The 20,716-nt window shown below is 42.0% G+C and overlaps 2 protein-coding genes across 3 annotated transcripts in view; one reads left to right on the forward strand and one right to left on the reverse strand.

The window, feature by feature from the left end:
* Positions 1-3,311: 3,311 nt before the first annotated feature.
* LOC139301615 (claudin-23-like) lies at positions 3,312-5,121 on the reverse strand. Its single transcript, XM_070925053.1, has one exon. It carries the CDS (start codon positions 5,042-5,044, stop codon positions 4,220-4,222), a length of 825 nt encoding a protein of 274 aa, XP_070781154.1. The 5' UTR covers positions 5,045-5,121; the 3' UTR covers positions 3,312-4,219.
* Positions 5,122-8,892: 3,771 nt separating this feature from the next.
* LOC139301028 (poly [ADP-ribose] polymerase tankyrase-1-like) overlaps positions 8,893-20,716 on the forward strand; it is a 73,519-nt gene continuing 61,695 nt past the window's right edge. For both annotated transcript variants that reach the window (XM_070924276.1, XM_070924277.1), the window contains exons 1-4: positions 8,893-9,412; positions 10,887-11,002; positions 13,200-13,308; positions 18,748-18,843. In XM_070924276.1, the coding sequence (XP_070780377.1) occupies positions 8,893-9,412; positions 10,887-11,002; positions 13,200-13,308; positions 18,748-18,843 (841 nt within the window). The remainder of the gene's footprint in view (positions 9,413-10,886; positions 11,003-13,199; positions 13,309-18,747; positions 18,844-20,716) is intronic.

Consider the following 20,716-nt stretch of genomic DNA (forward strand, 5'->3'; position numbering starts at 1 on the left):
TGTCATTCTTTATCTCAGCTTTCCGTCTGAATAAAATCAAAAAGGGGTCTTCAATTTGTTTTGAGAGGTAAATCTGAAAATTGAGATCCAACAGAACAGTTTCCCAGAAAACAAGCAAGGACAGAATCTTGCAGGTTGTCTCCAGATTTCCTCTCAGTTTACCACATTGTGCACTTTGTTTCATGTTAACTGTGTCTATGTGCTCTCTGAATCTCAGCTTGAAGATTGATTATGTCTCAGATTTATTTTGTCACATCAAAGCCGGACAGTGGACAGTATAGTCTGTTTCTTTTGTACACTACTGACTGAACTAATATATTTTATATGCCAAGCATCAGCAAGACGCATCACTTTTTTATAAACATGTCTGTCTCTGTTTTTGTGTCATACTTTATCAGCACGCTGCATGTAACTACTGAGACTTTTTGATTGACGATATTTTGACAACTGCATGTATATTTTTATGTAATCGTGCAAACACACTGGATTTTAGTCTCTCAGATTTATGAGGATGTGGTCTGTGTGTCCAGGTGTGTGTTGGGCACACTGAGCATTTTTGTATATAAACGGATTGTTAGTGGCTGAACCGTTTGTTTGTCGTTCTTCTGTGTAGGATGTGATGGGTCAGGGTGGTAAAAGAACTAAAAATATACACCTTAGTCCTCAGTAAACCACCGAAACAAACACTGTTGATTTTAAACATCTTGGGGCTGGTCTAGCACGTAAAAGTCACATGTAACCTGAATTTAGAAACTGTTGACCCTCACTGTTCCTGAAAGAAAAGTGTGCTTTTAAACCAAGAGAAAACATGGTACATATTTCCACTGGAGAATGAACCATGTCAACCATCTGAAATTGAACTGTGTGCACACACACATCTTCCCAGATCCTGTTTGTCTTCATTTTTAAATTCCTCTCCTGTCATACACACACACAGGTTTGGCACAGCACAGTTTAAAACATAAGCCAGAATGCTTTAATTGTCTGTTGCCGTGATTATTCTCTTTAAATAGCTCGTAGTGTTTATTTTTAGTCACTTTTGGCACTGAATATTTACCAGCAACTATTTCTATTTACTTTGTTTAGATAATGAGTTTTTTTGTTTCGCATCCTGTTGTTATGTCAGCTCTGTTTGTGGCTATGCTAGCCGCTAGCTTGTCGCAAACATTGTCCTATAAGTAAAAGCTGATAATATTAAGTTAGATTAATATTTGACGAGTTGATAATAAGTATCTTTTAGGTCACCAAAATAACAATAATAATACAAAGTAATGGGTTTGTCACTTTAAAATTGTTGTTAAGATGTTCTTACAAGCTTCCGTAGGGTGTCATTAACACTGAAGTGTGTGTGTGTGTGTGTGTGTGTGTGTGTGTGTGTGTGTGATGTGTGTGATGTGTGCACCAAAACATGCACCGCTGCCTGTTTAACCTCTTTCTGGGATCCAGTGACACTATAGTATCAGCTTCAGTGTTTACTAAACTCAACAGGAAGCGAGACTGGGAACGAATGATCTGTAATCATGCACGCTGACAAGCTCACAGTCTTTGTTATCAGAGAAAATATGAATCTGCTACAAGGAACAGGAAGGATCTGCGGTGAGGGCGACACCATGGCAACACCTGCTTTGCTAGTAATGAGCAGACTTTGCATGTTCGTTCCACAGAGGGAGGAGCACATTGGAATGAGAGCAAAATAAACCGCTGTATTAGAAGTTGGTGGATTGTTGTATGCTTGATTATTAAAGAAGACCATACATAATGGTAGGTTTAATAGCCATGGCCAGTACTACATGTGAAAAGAGTTGTATAATGTCCTCTGTGGCTGTGGAGGAGCTTCCAACAAGTTTAACAATATTAACCCTGAGACAGTGGACTTTGAAAGATGTGGGCCTTTTAATGCTATTGGTTGCATTATGGGAAATGTAAGATTTGGTATTTTATTAATTTGACCCACACTACAAACTAAAAGTCAGGATATTTCAACCTCTGATGCACCAGTCTCACAGTGCAGTACTACTGTAAATCATGGTTATTATGGTAAATGTGAAGATGTATACACTGATTCATTATTCGTGTCAGAGCCCTGGAGCATCCCAACAACAAAAGTAATATTGCTCTCAAAGACATTCTTCCATTTGCCAGTGGAGGTGGTAACACGCTACTCTCATTCATCTGAAGCTACATGGTCTGTTAGCATATAGTACCACTTCAGAGGAAGTAGGACTGGAAACTCTTCCAGAATAAAACTCTCAGTATCAGGATTATCAGAGCCTGATGAAGACTGATGATAGCACTCTCTAATGAAGCTGGCCCTCCTTTCTAAACAGAGTGAAAAGCAAATATTTGAATGTGATTGGTTGCTTTATCATGCACTTCGAAATTGAGAACTTTACAAAATCAGTGTAATGCTTTTCGTATGACAGTTTTCAATGATAGCACTGCTTTGTCAACTTGAAAATGCAAGAATTACTCAAAATGTATTTCTCATATTGTGGCCCAATCAGCAGGAGTTTCCATGTCAAGAAACCATTACTCAGAGTGGTCATTAAAACATACTATTTCTTGAGTTGTTTCTAGTTTCCACTCTTGATTTTACATCTGGAGCAGATTCACTCATCATGGCAGGGCCTTGCTCTAGTGCCTGAGCCTCAGACAGCATAAAAACAGGTAACCTTTGCTTTAAAAATATGCTACATCTAACTGCATTCGTTTTGGCTGTGGCATTCAACAGGTCCTGCAGGGAGAACCGCATCTTGCTTTCTTCGAGGCCAATTTAACAACAAAAGACTCACCAGAAGCTACACAGGGACAATTGTTCAGTACAGTGTCGCCTTGTTTGAGATGTTAAGCCAGTTTAAACAGACGAGGTAATGTTGTCAGACAAGATGCGTAAAGAAACCAACCTCTCAGACCGGTCGGGTTACATTGTCTGTATACTTACGAGGTTATGACTCAGCAGACAGGGAGGCAGAGAAAGAAAAATATCCCAGTGAAATGCAGCCTGTCTGTATGTATGTTTGAATAGAGTCCATAATGACTTCTGCCCTTTCTTTCTTACATGACTCTCTCAGCAGGACGCCAACACACAGACTAGAATCACTTTGCGTCTCTAAAATGTGAACGTTTTAGGTTCTTGCTCTAGAGGCACTCTGCAGCACAGCCAGACTCCATCAATGTGCATTTTAATTTATGCTTTCTTCTTGCTTCACTCCTGCTTTTTACAATAAGGTTGAAACTTCACCTGACTGCATCACCATCATAACCACAGCTTTTTCTAAGAGTTCAGTTGAGGAAAGGGACTCAGACATCTGTTATTAGGAAACACAGCGTACATTTAATGCAACAGCACTTGTATCACAGAGCAATTAAAACAATGTTGATCACCTCAGGATGCCTGTTGTCCTACAAGGTCGGCCATAATTGTAAAGTGCATAAGAATACAGTATTTACATAAAAATGGAGGGGGGAAAAAGAAAAAAAGAAAATGATTTATGCATTTGCCACTGTACACAGAAAAAATGCAATCGCTTCCTTAAAGATTAGGACTATGCTGGTTCAGCATCATTTGCAGCAACTTCAACTCAACATCATTCTTCTTCAGGCTTATTAAACAACGTCAAGAGCTCTTCACTTTCCAGACTTCCCTTCCATTTTCTCACATTATAATATTCATGTCATCTTTGCCTCTGTGAATAACTGCACTGCTTGAGGCGCACACCCATGTAATGTATTACCATGATGTTAGCATTAATCATCAGCAATGAGTCTCACCTGTAGCCATGGCTCTGTCACTCACACATCATTTGACACTATGATGTAAGGCCTTCAAGTATTAAACACTGTAATACTCAAAGAGGCGTTTAAAGTGGTTCTGCTTCAGTTAACAGTGAGTTTACAGTGATTTCACAATATTTAAGGTACTTGATCTCTTGGTACCACAGAAGCACTCTTTTATGGCCTCAGAATAAATTCTACATCACCCAACAATCAGTGTATGCTTTATGGTATTAGTATATCCTATATTACTACAATACTCCAGAATATTATATATAAGTACAGTTTTATTACAGTGGACTAGATTTGTAACGTTATAAAGTCGTTGAGTGATTACCATTACCATTGCTTCTTCCTAATATTTTACACTCTCAGTCCCTTTTGCAAATAGTCATGTCCGTCTTCAAGTCGTTTTGTGTGTCTCCAGATGTGGGCCACATGCCTCTCATAGGTCGGCATCATAGGGTCTGCCGCTGTAGGAGGTGTTGACTGTCCGGACTGCGGGACTCTTGGCCCGGGGGAAAGACACATCATCATCCATGGAGTCCTTGGAGTACGGGACGCTGCTGGCGCTGCTCCTGGCCCGGTTCAGGCTTGGCACTTCCACTCGTCTCGGCGGCGGCTTCTGGCGGCTGAAGCGGGTGCCCACTTCATCGACCCGTGTCTCTCCTCGGTTCTTGCCTCCGCAGCAACGGCAGATCCCGATGAACATGACGAAGCCGCCCAGGATCTCAAATATCCCGCCGATGTAGCCCAGGATGATGCAGTAGCCGACGCGCACGTCTATGCTCGGGGTCACCGATGAGATGTCGGGGAGGATGTGGGTGTACCAAGCGATGGGGATGATGGTCATGACGCCTGAGAGGAAGATCAACAGTCCGCCCAGGCCGGCCACTGTCCAGTTGGGCCTGTCTCTCCAGCAGCGGACCCCCGGGATGGCCACGGCCAGCCCGATGAGAGTCACTATGAGGGAGGCCACCATCAAACCCTGGGCGGGCGTGATGACCTCGTTGTCGAAATACGTGTCGTCCAGCAGGCCGCACTCCGCTCTCGTGTTGGTCGAGGTGGCCCTGCAGATTTCCCAGATGCCTTGCTGGATGAACTCGTCGGACGGGGTGCTGGGGAGGTTGTGGAGGGTCCTCCAGTTTGGGGCCACGGTGGCGGTCAGGTTCAGGATCCAGCCGCAGGGAGCAAAAACCATCCCAAAGATCAGGATGCCCGGCGTGCGCAAGGACAGCCGGATCCACTCCTCTGTTGATCGCCGCGGCATGATTGCTGCTGCTGCTGCTGCTGCTGCTGCTGTTGTTGTTGTTGTTGATGTGTATGTTCTTACTCTCGAAGTCAGTGTTTGGACAAGAGTGACTGAGTTTTGACAGCGACAGCTGGCCTTAAAAAACAAGTCTGACTGAAACCTGGCAGTGGGCGGGGCTTTAGCCTTACCTGTCTGCCTCTCGGTCCCCGAATAGGACAGGTGTGGCGCGCCGTGAGCAGCCGGGCTGAGGGCTGTTTCACCTTCAGCTGCAACAGTACAGACGAGGAGGGGGGAGTTTCGACGAAGCTGCAAATATGTGATAAGTGATAATGAACAAGAAGATTCTTGTCAGTGAAAGGTCTCAGGAGAGGGGTGCACCTGGTCACCAGCTTGCTCAAGTTTAAAAATAAAAAAAGTTCCATATTCATACCCCCTTTGTTAACTCACCCAAATTGTCATAAACGTTTGCATTCTGTAATGAAGGATTGTAGTCCTCAAATACTGTTTAAATAACTTAGTCATAAAGGATATAAATGTATCTAATAAAATAAAAAGTGTGTCTGCACATAGAGGACAGACTACCACATAAACAAACAAGCAAACAAAAGAATACATGATTAGTACTCAGGCTTGTTTTATGTAATAGTAAGTTTGTAAGTAGTAATAGTACGTTTTATTTAATAGTCCCTTCTATGGGCCTCAGCTCAGGAAAACATACTCCAGGCTATTTCTGTAACGTGAACCAGTTTCATATTTGGGAGGTTTTCATTCACATTCAAAGATCCCAGCAGGTGATAAGGTTTGGTTGATCAGACTCATGTCAGAGATTATGATGCTTTTGGTTTGAAAATGCCACCCTGGATGTGTGGGAAATGTTTTTGGTAAGAATGTCGTCCTGCAGGAATCTTCTGACAGCAGCTCAAATACCTTTCTGCCTCTTTATCTTCTCGCCTTCTCTCCTTGTATTTCTTTCTGCACATCGGTCTGTTTGTATTTATCTCTTTGTTTATCTTGCCTTTTCTCTCTTTCTAAAGCCCTGCTCTCTCTGAGGTTTCCTCTCAAGTCAATCTGATAAGCCCATGAAAGTGGAATATTCACAAATGCTAATGAAGTCTCTTCAGAGAGTAAAGTTAGGTGCATATAATGATGCTTAAAGCCCCAAACATGAACAGCTCTCATGGCATCATTGTGCACGGATCCTGAAAGCCATCACGGTATCAACCACACAGTTATGCCCAGAGACTACATTGTTTAAGTTCTCAACTTGATGGTCATCGCCCATCAACATCATTATATTTTTGGTGATTATGAATGAACTGTTATTTGAAAGATTGTTTTTTCATGTGTGGCATGTACGCAATCATATAATTGTTGTCGACGACACAAATCCAAACTATCAAGTCACATGCTCTTGGGATTTGCTTTGCTTTTGCACTGAGAGTTATTTCTTCAGACCAGGTTTGAGCTTTCACACACAAAGAGCAGTTGGAGGAAGTATGAAAGGTATGTCAACCAACCGACCAGGCAGACCTCCCCTGACATCACGGCCAAGTTTTATCACTTGTACCAGCTGAGTCACTGTTGTAGGAATTGTCACGTGTGATCAGCTGTCACATCATTACGTTACTCGTGGGAGACAAAAACATGTAATATAAACATTTGACAAAGGCTAAAAAAGCTTCAGATGGGCAAAATATACATTTGTACATAAAAACCCACAGAGGATCTGTTGTGAAACATATTTCCATTTCTAATTGGCCTTTCGGTGCTGATACCACCACTGTTTGCTGTACTACTACAGTTAAACCTTTTTGGCTTCTTTTTAAACACACCTTCCAGCCCACACTTAAACTTGAAAAGCTGGATATTGTCTGAAGGCTCCTCTTTAATTGCATCTTAACTGGTTATTGGGTCACCTCTGTTGTATCAAGTTTTACTAAGCAGCAGCTATTTTTTTGTTAACGTGTCATACTGTGTATATATAAATAAAACCCCGCAAGTTTGAAACAGATTAATCTTTTAAAAAGATGACAAATCATGGCTGAGTTACAGCTGTCTTTGCTCCAGATTTTTTTTTGGTGCTTTTTACGTAATCTACATTTACAGTTTAATTCGTCATAGGATTTGTATTGCAGATCACTCCACAAGTCATTGCATAATGCAAGTACAAGTTGCTATAATTGGTTTTTATGATTCATGGGAATAAATGAGCTGGCTGTCACTCACATACCACTGACACAGTGTAATAGATTCCTCATGGCTCTCATTATCAACCATCTGTATGAGCATAAATTGCACACCGATGCTTATTATTATCTACGATGGTGGTTGTAGATTTAGTGTTACTGAACTAGTCACTAAAAGGAGACGGGACTGATATACTGTAAAAGACCAAATGAGTCTAATGTAAATCAAAAAGGAGGACAGAACAGTCTATTTACTTTTCTCAGAGACACTCAAAATACATGCACACTATGCCAATGCTTTAGGACGCTGAACCTGCCTTTGACTCAAACACAAGGGTCTTGATTATGTACATGACCCATATTAGTCTATATCTAGTATTCAGTTAATACTGCGAGCATACAATAAGTCATGTGAGAAATTATGTTAGCCACAGTTTGTGTTGTAGCCCAAAACCTTGCAAGGCTATTAACATTTTTCCTGCAGGGCGTCTGCTATCACCTGGCGGCCAGTTAAAGTAATTACTATAATATTCTGTAAGTAAACTGTCTAACATGAAGGAAAGTTATCCAAAACTGTGTATAAAGTGTCTATTTTTGATGTGTGGCTCAGTATTTCAGTCATTAGTCGCAGTGTTGCTTTGCAGCGAGAAAGTCCTTGGCTCAAATCACAGTCTTATGTCTGTCTCCTTATAAACTGGTGGTCTGCAGGAGTAAAGCAGGACTGTTTCCACCTCAGATTACATGTTGGAATATACAGTAGTCTGTGATATACCTCTTAGATTTCTGAATGTATGTTTGTAGCTTAATTTGGGCAAGAGGGTGCAGCTTGAGTAGCTGAGGTGGAACAATAAAGACAAAAACCAGTGTGGCAACATGGCAGAGTGTACAGTAATATGCTTTAAGATTTAAGCTTATCTAGTATATATATATATATATCAATATTGTATAGTTTGTCTTTGATATAACAGTTATGTAATGTTATATAAATGTAAATTGTATAAAATATGTACTAAAATGTCCATAAGAGTTGTTGTATTAGCAGTGGGACTGGGGCAGTGTGCTGAAGTTATTACAAATGGTCTCCACTAGATGGCAATATTGTATTCAGCCAGGCCAGCTGACAACACTCCTCCACTACATCACATTGTAGAAACCAAAGCATAGATATCAATCAATCAATCAATCAATCAGTGTTGTAACAAAAACAGCATGCTAAAGAACAATGAAAACGTACACTGCCATCTGACAGATGTAGCATGCATAAACTCAAATAGCACATAAAATAATAGCAAATTTAAGATGTATACAATAAAAAAAAGAAGGGTGAACATGTTTAAGTAAAAAAAAATCTTTGGCCTACCATACCAGATATTTTAATTGGGTTCTTTTCTTTTCAATCCCCCCGCAAACATGTAATATAAACATTTCACAAATGCTAAAAAAGCTTCAGATGGGCAAAATATACATTTGTGGCAAGAAAACACATTTTTACAAGGTATTCAGTCTGTAATCCTGCATACAGATTATGTTAGTAATTAAATTGTCTTGATATCCCAGTGAAGCTTTATTAAACATTTTTGGAAACGTAATCCCAGTAAACCCGAGCGGAAGTTGGACTTTCCTGGGCAGGAAGTTGTCAGCTGTGTTTGTGTTGCTAGTGGGGACTGTTGTGTTGTGAAAATGGCGACTCCTCGTCGCACCTCTCAGCAGCAGCAGCCAAACTCCCTGCTGTCCTCCCCGCCCCGTGGCTCCTCTCTGCCCGTCACCCCGCCTGGCTCTCAGCCGGCACCCGCCGACGATGCCACCCCGCTTCCCCACAGAGGCGCGATGGAGAATGTGGCTGACGGGGAGGTAACCCCTGCCTCTCCCACCACCACCTCCCCAGCTCTGGCCCTCACCGCCAGCAGCAGCAGCAGCAACACTAGCAGCAGCGCTAGCTCCCCGACCACCACCGAGGGTAGCGGGACCAGCCCCGGCTCTACGCCCGACTCGGGCAGCGGCAACCCGGGCAGCAGCAGCAGTAGCAGCAGCAGCGGCAGCGGCGGCGGTGGTGGTGGTGGTGTAAACGGGGCTTTCAGGGAGCTGTTTGAAGCCTGTCGAAACGGGGATGTTTCGAGGGTGAAGAAACTCGTGGATGCGGTGAATGTGAACGCCAAAGACATGGCAGGACGTAAATCAACACCCCTGCATTTTGCTGCAGGTAACCATTACGAAAATCACTTTGTAAACATATTACAGCCTTGCCAGACTGTTAGTCCAACTGGTGAGCTGCATTTAGGGGGTGGGAGCGACCAGAAAAGCTAATTAACAGGCAGAGCGGTATGTTACCACAACATCATCAGTTTTCATGGTGACAGTATCAACAGAAAAGATTTGAAATGCACCAATAAAGAAAAACACCCTTTTTAGTTTATTCTCAAAACATATGAGAGGGTAATTTATGCTGGTTGGTCTGATTATTTCAAGCAGAAATCTTTTATTTATGATGTCAAAAACAACTCCCCATCTCTCTTTCTCAGATGTCTTAAGTTGTCTTTAAAGTCTTATAATAAACGGGGTGCCAGTACAATACAATAAGATAACAATACAGAGTGGCTTTGGACATCTTAGAGGATATTGTGCAGTCGCTTGTTTAGAGCTTATAGTTAGACCTGCTGCTTTTGCTTTTTCTGGTTTTCTAGTTTCCAGCAGTGCAGAAGACGCATTGTTTGTTTTGCTGCCATCCAATGTTACCAGTCCCAGTCACACCAGAAATCCAAAATTAAAAGTTAACAGTGGACTTGTATTAACACAATATTAAAGTCTATTATATTCTCTTTAAAATAAGGTACTCGCCAACCCCTCAGACAGAATGCACAAGTGACGATCAGATTATGTAAAAACACACAATAACCCAAATACCTGCATATTCAGTGAAATCTACATTTGACACATGGGATGTATTGACAGTTCACAGTCTGCGGCAGGTGAACACATCACCTAACATAACATATCAAGAGTTTTTGTCAGCCAATGAAAGTTGCCGAAATTGTTTTAAAATATTTGCAAACAGGCCTGCAACTAAACAACCAAGGTGGCCTCAACTCAGACTTCTCATATTTAAAAGTTTTTCATTTTAATCTTCACTGTGCTTGTTCATGAATCAAAGAAGACCAAAGTTACGAAAAGTACTCATCTTCACTTCAGGTCTTCAGTTCCAGACTTGAGTGTTTTCAATTCTTTCTTCAGTGCAGATTTCTCAAGCCACACGGCACATTTGTAGTGAAGACATAACAAGCTTCAGCTGCTACAAGTGCCTTACAAAACAAATGAACAAAATGTATAAATAGCAAAAACCTTAGATGATATGAGAGTTGAGTATTAATTATTGACTTGAAATAGGAATCAAACAGATCCAGCAGAAGTAATACAGGACATAAAATGAACGTTGAGAAAGTCCTTATTTTGAATGATGTTTCTGTGTTGCTCCTTAATTTATCAGCCAGTTTCTGGCCATCTGGAAACCTCTCTATAATCCTCTGTCAAAGTTTCAGATTTGATTTAATCCTGCACAAAAAGTTACGTGCAAGAGTTTCTACCGAACATCACAGTTCAACTGAGGTAACACCAGTCTCCTTGTTCCTTCTTCTCTCTCTTCCCCTCTCCACTTTCATCTCACCCTGATCTTATCTCAGGTTTTGGGCGGAGGGATGTGGTGGACCACCTGCTTCAGACAGGCGCTAATGTGCATGCACGGGATGACGGGGGTCTGATCCCGCTTCACAACGCCTGCTCGTTCGGTCACTCCGAGGTGAGACTTTACACGACAACATTTTGATGTACTACTATGTTGATTTTGTCATACTCATGTTGGGGGGTGGTTTATTTTGCCATTGTTGTACCTCTGCAGTATAGTAATTCATGATGTTGGAATGTGACTAAGTACGTTTACTCAAGTATTTACTCTACTTGAGTACAAATTTGAGGTACTTGTATTTTACTTGAGTATTTCCATTTTATGCAACTTTATACAAATATTATACTTTTTACTCAACTACATGTGTCTGACAGCTTTAGTTACTTTTCAGATTACAATTTTTCATACCCTTCCTGTCCAGTGAAAACCGTGTACCTCCAAATTTGGTGATTTTGAATTGAATTTTTCTGATAAACGGAAGGATGAAGTGTTCCTTTATGGGTTGAGAAAATTATCCTACTTCTTAAACTGGGGCTGTTTTTCTCATGAAAAGTTGACTTTTTAGAGATGCGTGGTTCTCACAGGACAGCGACGCTACAAACATATGATGATCTTAAAGAATATGATGCATTGCTGTAGATTAAACTACCTAACAGTATATAAAGTAGTTAAAATTAGCTAAACCTTAAACATCTACAGCAGTAAAATGCAACACACACATAAATGCAGCAGTAATATTAATCCAAAAAACGTCATGTATAGTAAAACACTGACAGGGACCGTTTTCTGCATAATGAATACTTTTACTTTCTATACTTTAAGTACATTTTGGAGTATTTTCACAGTGAGGTATTGAATTTGAATACTTCCTCCACCACTGGTAATTCAATTATGTCTCCCTTGTGTTTGAACTTGCCTACACCGTGTATATAACATGTATGTAACTATGCCAGTGCAGTTGTATGGTATCCGTTGTTCTGGGAAAGCAAGCGTGCCGAAGATACAAAAATCCACGTGAGGGCAGTGGAGGGGAGTGTGCGAGTACACATTAGGGTGACACTAAGGTGACAAATGTGTGCTACTCCTACTACTCAATATCCTGCTTGGAACAAGATATCACTCCCAAACAGTTAGTACTTTAGTAGAGTGTAAATGATTGCTGGTGATAAAAAAAAAAGTTCAGAAAGGCAGTTTTGGTGTGGTGTTAAAATCCAGAATGGATGTAGGAGTGAAGTGTAAGCAGCGTTGTTATGAGAGCAAAAGATTATTCTGTCCAAACATGCAAATCAGCTGTTTGCCTGTAAACTATAATGTGCACAGTCAGCCTTCAGGACCACATTGAGGAAAACCTGGACGTTCACTCTCGTTGCTGCCTTGATATTCTGGTCGTGCCCACGCAGGATGATGTTTTGGGATATCTGCGACAGATGTACTAATGCCTTTTGTCCCTCCTGGCCATTAACCACAGTGATCAATGTTTACAGTTTTGAATGTGTTAGAGGCTTTTTAGAGCTTTCTCTGAGAGCACTTTGCAACTTTGAACAGTGTCGTGCTAATGCAGCTGTACGATCAGAGGGAGGATTAGCATTGAGATGAGAGTAAACACTGCCCAGAGTGAAACCAATCACTCAGCCACTACATGGTTGAAAATGGTTGTTTGCCTTGCTTTTATGTTTTTTTTGGGTTCAAGTGTGATTTGCACACTTTAAAGTCTGGTGGGTGGGAGTGCACAGTTAGAGATATTGTGGAATATCTCTGCTGGAAAATGGAGGATTAAAAGTTTGGAGTTTCTGCTGGAAGTAAAGGAGTATCTTTTTTGAGTGTGAGATAGACAGGCGCGTAGGTGCGGTATCAGTGCAGGCATTGTGCCGGACAGGTATCAAAAGTTGGTATTGAATGGTTGGTCTGATTCTTAGTCTTGATAGAAACTTAGTCTTTGATCAGAAATGTTGCTTTGGGAATGTTTTCTTCTGTATGAAGGTAAAATCAGACACTGATGCTTTGAGAAGATTCTGTTCGGGAAACAGAAAAGGTTATTCTATATTATATATCTATTATTCTATGTCATTCTATATCTTTATTATATTGAAAAGGTCGAATGATACCCAGACTTAGTTGTTGTGAAAAGCAGCAAAGATTTATCATTACTAGCTTGTCTGTGCTAAGATAATGTTGGAATGCTAAACCAAGAGGCTTCACAACGTTACTCCTAGGAGAAAAAAAAACACCCGTGGGGGGCGGGGGGGGTAAAACCACCTGTGATTTTTGCCAAATAAAGACTAAATGCAGATGTTCTTCCTGCTGTTTCCAGGTGGTGTCCTTGCTGCTGTGTCAGGGGGCCGACCCTAACGCTCGAGACAACTGGAACTACACGCCGCTCCACGAAGCTGCCATCAAGGGCAAGATAGACGTCTGTATAGGTAAGCACACAACAACACACGCTGCAAATAATGTGGGCGAAGTGAAACATGAGTGTGTGTGGTATGTGTTAACTGATTTGCAGGATGTCTGATTTACACAGTGAGCGTTAGTGGCATCATAGGGGAGTTTTTTCTTAGCGTCTGTTGACACAGTGAGACTGACCTGGCTGTGTGGACAGAACAGAAGCAGAAACCAGCGGTACTTTCATCATCTGCGGTGGTAATGAGGTGGCAAATGTTTTTAGATATTCAATTCTCTGTTGGTTTTGAAGTCTAGTGTTTGTGTGTATATAATATCTCCTCTCTGGCCCCTTCAAAGTCATAGCCTGGAGTTCTGTATAATCACAGTCATTTTAAAAACTATAATAAACCACCCACAGACTGCACACTATTATTTTCCATTAAGCCGCAAATAACCTGTAAATTGCAATTACCGTGTTACTGCTTATTCTTATTCCCACACAGGGGACAAAAGAGCATTGATTTCTTTGTCTTACAATACATGAGCTGCCACCAACGTGGTTTTCTTTTTAAAAAGTGAAACAACACCACAGGCTCAGTTCAGAGAGGATCATCAGCGGCAGCAGTTGATCTTTTAAAGGTGAATTAAAAAGTAGAAAGGTTGTATTACTGATCCCTGAGGACAGTCTGAAGTACACAAGATATGCCACAGCATGAAAACTGTCTGAGCAGTAACTTGTAGGATAATGTTAATGGCAACTGGCGTTGCTCATTGTGAGTAGTAATGGCAAATGAGTGCAATGACAGTCGGCGTCACCTTGCTACCAGCGTCAGTCTGGAGTGCTGAGAGCAACAGGGAGGAGAAGTTGAATGGGCCCTGAATGACTGCATAGCAGCACAGGGAGCTCTGATGACCACTGTGCACAAACTGCACCCTTTTGCCAGGGCTGAGACCTGTTATTGATTATTTATCAGCAGTTATGAAGAGCAGTGTTTACATTACAAGTAGTTGAAAAGAACGCTTTAGAAATAAGACTATCTAGACACAGCGGAAACTTTTTTACACTTTTATTGTTTCATGAAGAGCAACTCCTGCGGAAAGATTTGTTCCTAAGTTGCACATATAAGTGATTGAAGAGAATTTATGCCACTCACCAGTTCTGTCATACTTTTTTCTTCTGTACAAACGAAATTCACAAGTAATTCTTGTGTACAGATAGTCCGCCGCTCTCCACAAGGGGAAAAACACTTGATTTTAGGATTTGAATGCTTTAATGTGAATTAATTTGGAGATTAAACATGATATCAAAAGCAACTACAATGAAAAAAGTTGACATGTTTTCTGACAGCAGTACTTGAAGCTCCACGGTGTTAAGCTCTTCCTCGTACTCATTTTCATGAATGAAACCTGCCCACGAGTCGAGTGGAACAGTTGATTATCCATTCATCAGGTCGAAATGATTTACGTTATAATTTAAGTTTGTGCAGTTAACAGAGTTTGGTGAATCCAAGAAAAAAGTGTGAGTGATTTAGGATAAAGATACTAAAATCTTCTTGCATGAGGCCTGTCTTCTTGGAGTTACAATCACCAGGCTTTGCAGGGAGCATGTCACGCGGAGGATGTTGTGATTGCTGCCACCTCTCATCCAAACACTCCACTAACTGTTCCGAGGCCACGCTGAGTTTAGTTGCCCACTATAACAATGTTACGGTGACATTCGGGGGCTCACGTCATTGAAGGACACAGACAAGTCGACCTGCCGTCATAGACCGGCTCTGATGAGCCCGGCAGTAAGCATGACTGAGTGCCGTCACGTCGGAGCGCTTCCACCTTCAGTCTGACACATTTTGGGAAGCAAGAGGATGAAAAATAACGTTATCAGCTACCAGTTCAAAAGGCAAATATTTTCAGGTCCCATTACCAATTTGTGAGATAATTTTAAAAGCCGCCGCCTTCACTGCTCCCACTCTCGGGTAACACATTTCACTTCCCTCTGGCACGAAGGATCATTATTCTCAAGTCCTGGACGTGAGCGTCCTCCACTGCAGCGACAGAGGGATGTTTCAGCATTAGAACAGTAAGACAACTGACAAAACATTGACACAACGTGATATATTGTGTATCTGACATGATCTGAAACCAATGCATGTAGGAAATGCTGTGGAAAATAGTCCAAAAATACTGTTTATAAGTAAGGTCTTAACACGGTGATGTTGTTTCCATTTCTGTTTCCTTTTTAAATATTTGTTTTGACCCAGGTCTTCACCTTTCAAATAATGTAGCGCAGGTAATTTAGATTTTATTCCATAATTGAACGGCATAATAACTTGCTTTGAGTGCTGAAAATCAGTACTCAGCCAGTCAACAGATGTAGGTGTGCATATCCAGTCCATAAAGCTTTTAAACAATTGCCTGATGAGTCCCGCATTGCAACATTTTTTGTTGAGGTTAAACCACGTCCACAGTGTTTTTGTTTAAGGTCACTGCATTACGTTTGTTTTGTCTAGTGTTAACCAGAGAAGGAAAGCTGACTTTTTGTTTGCTGTCTTAACTGCACAGTTACAAACAAACCAAGGCATGTAAACAAAAATCATATGACCTCCAGTGGCTTGTTTATTGGACAGAGTTTGTCGTCCTGCCAGGTTAGAGACTGCTGGCAGCAGAACGAGAGTCAAATCAAGTCTGATTCGACTGTAACTTTGGCTCAGCACGATGGCCGCTCTATCCTCTTCCCTGGTGTTTTCGACAACTTGAGTAAGAAATTAATCTGTCATTACCAGACCTGCATCTCTTCAAGCTCGCGGTCTGGCAACGAAAATCTCATCAACAAACTTGGGATAAGAAGATCTAAGAAATCCTAAAGCCGCTGTACGATTGGCTTAAGTTTAAAAACGTTCAGTACAGTTTTAACTGTGTCCTCACTTCTCCCCAGTGTCATTTTACTGGTTATTGATATGATCAGAGGCTGGCTAACATTTGTTTTTGAATTTCTCCAGATGTCAGCAAGTCATTAGTGCTATAAATATACTTTATTTATTTAATATCTGTCTCCCTATGCCCTCAAACCCCTGGTCCATTGTTTATTATTTGGTTGAATTGAATTGTGATGCTTGTTTTGTACAACTAACAGCCCAGCACCCAAAGTTATTGAGTTTACAATGAGGTAAAACAGAGAAAAGCAGGGTATTGACATGTGAGAGGCTGAAAGCAGTAAATGTTTGGCAAACTAACTGAAAAAATGAATCTATTATCAAAATCATTGAGAGAAGTCAAACGCTATGCAGCTCTGCTTTTCTGAGTTTTTACTGTTCAACAGTTACAGCGCAGGAAAAATAGTTTATAATAGCTTATCTTTGCAGGGGAGGTTTGACTTTTGCCCTTATTAAGTGCCTGCAGCTCTTTGCCTAAATGTTCCCTTTTGTAAAACTGGCAAAAAGCCACTAAAAATGTCTAAATGTAAATTTTGACCACACTCACTTCTCACAGAAAGGCTTTTACTGCGAAGCAGCTGTAGTGTTAAGACTGCATTACATATCACACATCTGCTCTCTGACTGTTGTCGTCTGCTGCTTTTATTCCTCAGCAGAACTTTGTCCGCATGATGGGGAATTTTTTTTTCACCAAATTTTTCTAAATTCAGTTTTCCCATGTGAACACCACACCTCAGTTGAGCTGAGAAAATCTGGATATCTCTGAGTTCATCACAATTTTGAGCAAGTTACCTACTGATTGGACATAGACATGGCAGATAGTCATAAGATAACTGTTGCAAATCCGACATTGTCCTGAAAACTAATCCAGTCCAAAAAAGGGATTTAGGTTGTTCAGAGAGGGCTTTTGCAAGTATTACCGGCGAGCTGTGCCCATTAGAGACAAAACACAGAATTAGAAGTTGACAATTGCAAAAGTGTTACTGACTGAACTGGCAGATTTGTTTACTGTTCTGTCCTGTATATATGTGTGAGTTTGTTTTGCAGTGTGTCTCTCTCTGCCTCACTATGGGCATATTCTTTATTCTCTCGCCGTTGTGTGTGTGTGTGTGTGTGTGTGTGTGTGTGTGTGTGTGTGTGTGTGTGTGTGTGTGTGTGTGTGTGTGTGTGTGTGTGTGTGTGTGTGTGTGTGTGTGTGTGTGTGTGTGTGTGTGTGTGTGTGGGATTGGTGCAGAGCTAAATCATATTTTTGTTGAGGGGTGAGTGGGTGACTAAGGTCTGCGTCAGTGCACACACGCGCACACACACACACACACACACACACACACACACACACACACACGTGCATACATATCCGCATGCATACACACAGGCCTGGTTTATCTCCTGTTCTACCCTCCTCTCTGCTGGGTAGTTTTGAAGTGTGCACAAGTCAAAGGGCATGTGCACCGGGAACTGTTCAGCAATCACAGCAGTGGGAAGCGAGATGGAGTGGAAGGCAGTGAGAGTATTGACATTAGCCCCCTCAAAAGAGCTTATTTACAAAAACACTGAGCGCAGGCAGAGTTTTGTTATTCAGCTCACACCTGTTCAGTAGTTGCATGAATCTGCCCTCTCTTCTCTTCTCGTCTTTCCTCCCCTCTCCTCTCCTTTCATTTCTTCTCTGCTCTTCCTTTTTATCTCCTCTGCCCTCTTCCCTCTTCTTTCCTCTCCTCACGTTTCTTTTCTCCCTTCCTCTTTTGTTACGACTTCCCGCTCTCTCTCCCTGTCCGTCACACAAGCCAACACTCTTGTTTTGTTTTGCTCTCCCTCCCCTCTTTTCGTCCTCTACCTCTCCCATCATCTCTGACTCTCACCTCCTCCCCCCTCCCCTCCCAGCCTTCCCCCTCCTCTCCTCTCTTATCTTTCTCTCCGCTGCATCGCTCAGTCAGTCGGAGAGGCGAGAGTCTCTCCGCTCGCACTGCCTCCCCGCCTCGTCGCTGCTGCTTGCTACCTCGAATAGCTGTAGCCACTCGTCTCTCCCTTCCTCACTCATTTTTATTTATTTTCTCAGCTTCACCATAGCCTTCCACCCCACCTCCATGGAAGTGTGATGTGTTTTGTAGCTGGTCACGTAGCCGCTTTGTAAGCTCCGCTGTTTCTCTGGCAGTGTGGTGTAGCGTAGCCTTCGCTGCTCTTGTTGTGGCATGTCTGTTTACATCAGCAGCATGGCTTGCGGGGCAGGGGCAGCCAGGGGCAGCCGAGGGAGCAGCGATAGCAACAGAGGAGGAGCAGCTGGAGGAGGAGGAGGAGAGAAATGTGAAGCAGGACGTGCGGAAGGGCTGCCAGGGGAGCCAGCAGACACAACTAGAGGAGGAGGAACAGGAGGAGGGATAGCAGTGGAGCAAGTGGGAGAAAAAGGAGGAGGTCCGGGAAGAGCAGTTTATGGAGCAGGATGTGGTTCAGGAGCAGGGGGAGGAGGAGGACTAGGAGGAGGCGTGTGTCGGGGAGTTTGCATGTCAGTCCAGGAGCTCAGCTACTGTCTGTGTCTGCCCTGTTGTTGCACAGTGTTACTGCAGCATGGAGCCGACCCCAACATCCGCAACACCGACGGCAAGTCCGCCCTGGACCTGGCTGAACCCTCCGCCAAGGCTGTGCTCACAGGTCAGTGTCCTGTCTGTCAAATACCACACACACACACACACACACACACAGGTCAGCACATGTCTATTTCTTTCTGTCTTACTCTCTATGGCTGGTGTTCTGTTGCAGGTTGCTTGTGTTTGTTTATATCTTTCCTGTTCTTAGTTCCTTGTTTGCTTTCTGTGTTTTTGTCTTTTCTTTAAGGGTGTGCATTTCCAGTTCTGTCTTAATGTTGCACTGCTGCAGGCGGTATCACCTTTTTTTTTTTTTCCGTGTCAGTCTATCACCCTTTTTATTTTGCAAGGCTGTGCCGCTCAAGTACTCATTATGCTTGTAATTCAGTCTTCGGGTCCAAGGCTGTACACCCATTGGTTACTCCATCACATTTTCATCTTCATCTTTCATCAGCGGTCGGAAGTGTTTGTGTCTCTGCTTTCTTTTCAACACTTTTTTCTTCTCTTGGACTCCTCTTCTGGCTGAGGCTGCATTCATTGATCAGCTACTCAATAAACTCACTCTCTGTGTTGGACTTTTGTTAGCTTGCCGTTCTTTTCATTCCTTGTTCTTTCTTTCTTTCTTTACAAAATAGAGGAATAAACCAAACAATGACACAGCAGACCTTGACTAAGCAGTGTTTAAAACAACACAATGTTGCAAACAATGACAAATTGTATTTAAATGCAGTTTGAGACTGTAAGAGCCCCACCCCTCCCTCCCCATCCGTTACATACTGCTGTGGCCTCATGGGAAGCCACTTGGGGTTAGGCCAGTACTGATATGTGTAGTATCAAGTCACTGAAAGCTAATAGTTTGCATTCAAAGCTTATCAATTTCTCGCCAAAATATTCAGTGTTTTCCAACAATAAAACTGCAGAAAGTGACTTACACACGGACAAGCAAAACAATCCATAAACCGGTTGGAGAGCTTTAGTGGCCAACATGGGACGCTAAAACTTTCCAGTGAAACTGAGACTAATTACTGGTTCTTTCATTGTTTCAAACTCTTAAAGGCAGCAGGACTCATTACACCTACTCAGTCGTAGAGGAACCACTGGGACACTGTTACAGCTTTTAAACGAGGTTCTAATTAAAAATATATGTCTTTTAAATAAATTAATTTTGGTATTTCTTCTTTAGTTGGACAGCTGTAAGTTCAGACAGAAAAAACATTTTGTAGGTTTTCTGGCCGGATTTTGTTTGACATCTTTCCTCAGCACTTCTCATCTTCACACCTTTTGATGAACGTCTTCATCACGTGTTACACGTGTACGTGCTGTATGTGTTGGCTGATGTGTTGTCACTGTTCCCTCAGATGGGAAAGGTTAAAGACATGGTTCTTATTGAAATAAATTAGTCCTGTTTTGTTTGTTTTTTCAGTCGTGGAGGAGTTTTAGATTTAAAATCTCTTTCTGTGTTCACTGTCTCTCTGTGGATATTGACGCGGGACCACTTCTGTATTTACATCATCAATTCCCCTTGTTAGGCCTCTGTGGTGAATGAGATAAACCTCGAGATACCACAGCGACGAGCTGTGCAGTGTCAAAACATGGGGAGGAATCTCACCGCAGCTGTCTGTGAAAAATGACTGTCCTTGCCAGCTAGAATTGAAATGAGGTAGTTTGGTGCCAGAATTATTATTAACATTGCCGTATATGCTGCAGTTAGCCCCTTTGCCCCTTCTCAGTATCACCCACGATACAAGTTTTACAGTGGAGCTGTCATGGACATGAGATTTATGAGCAGTAAAACTAGAATATTTAGCAGAGGAGTAATTGAATTGATCTTACAGAAAATGTTTACCAAACATTGCACACTTGATCAAATGTGTGTGTATATATAGTATGTAATAACTCGCGGAGACTAATAGTGTAAACAACAAACTGATTGAGACAGA

Source organism: Enoplosus armatus, chromosome 18 (assembly GCF_043641665.1).
Source record: "Enoplosus armatus isolate fEnoArm2 chromosome 18, fEnoArm2.hap1, whole genome shotgun sequence".
Classification (NCBI taxonomy): domain Eukaryota; kingdom Metazoa; phylum Chordata; class Actinopteri; order Centrarchiformes; family Enoplosidae; genus Enoplosus; species Enoplosus armatus.

Bases quoted from the DNA above. Each gene is read 5' to 3' on its own strand.
- LOC139301615 (XM_070925053.1), bottom strand. From the start codon at position 5,044: ATGCCGCGGCGATCAACAGAGGAGTGGATCCGGCTGTCCTTGCGCACG.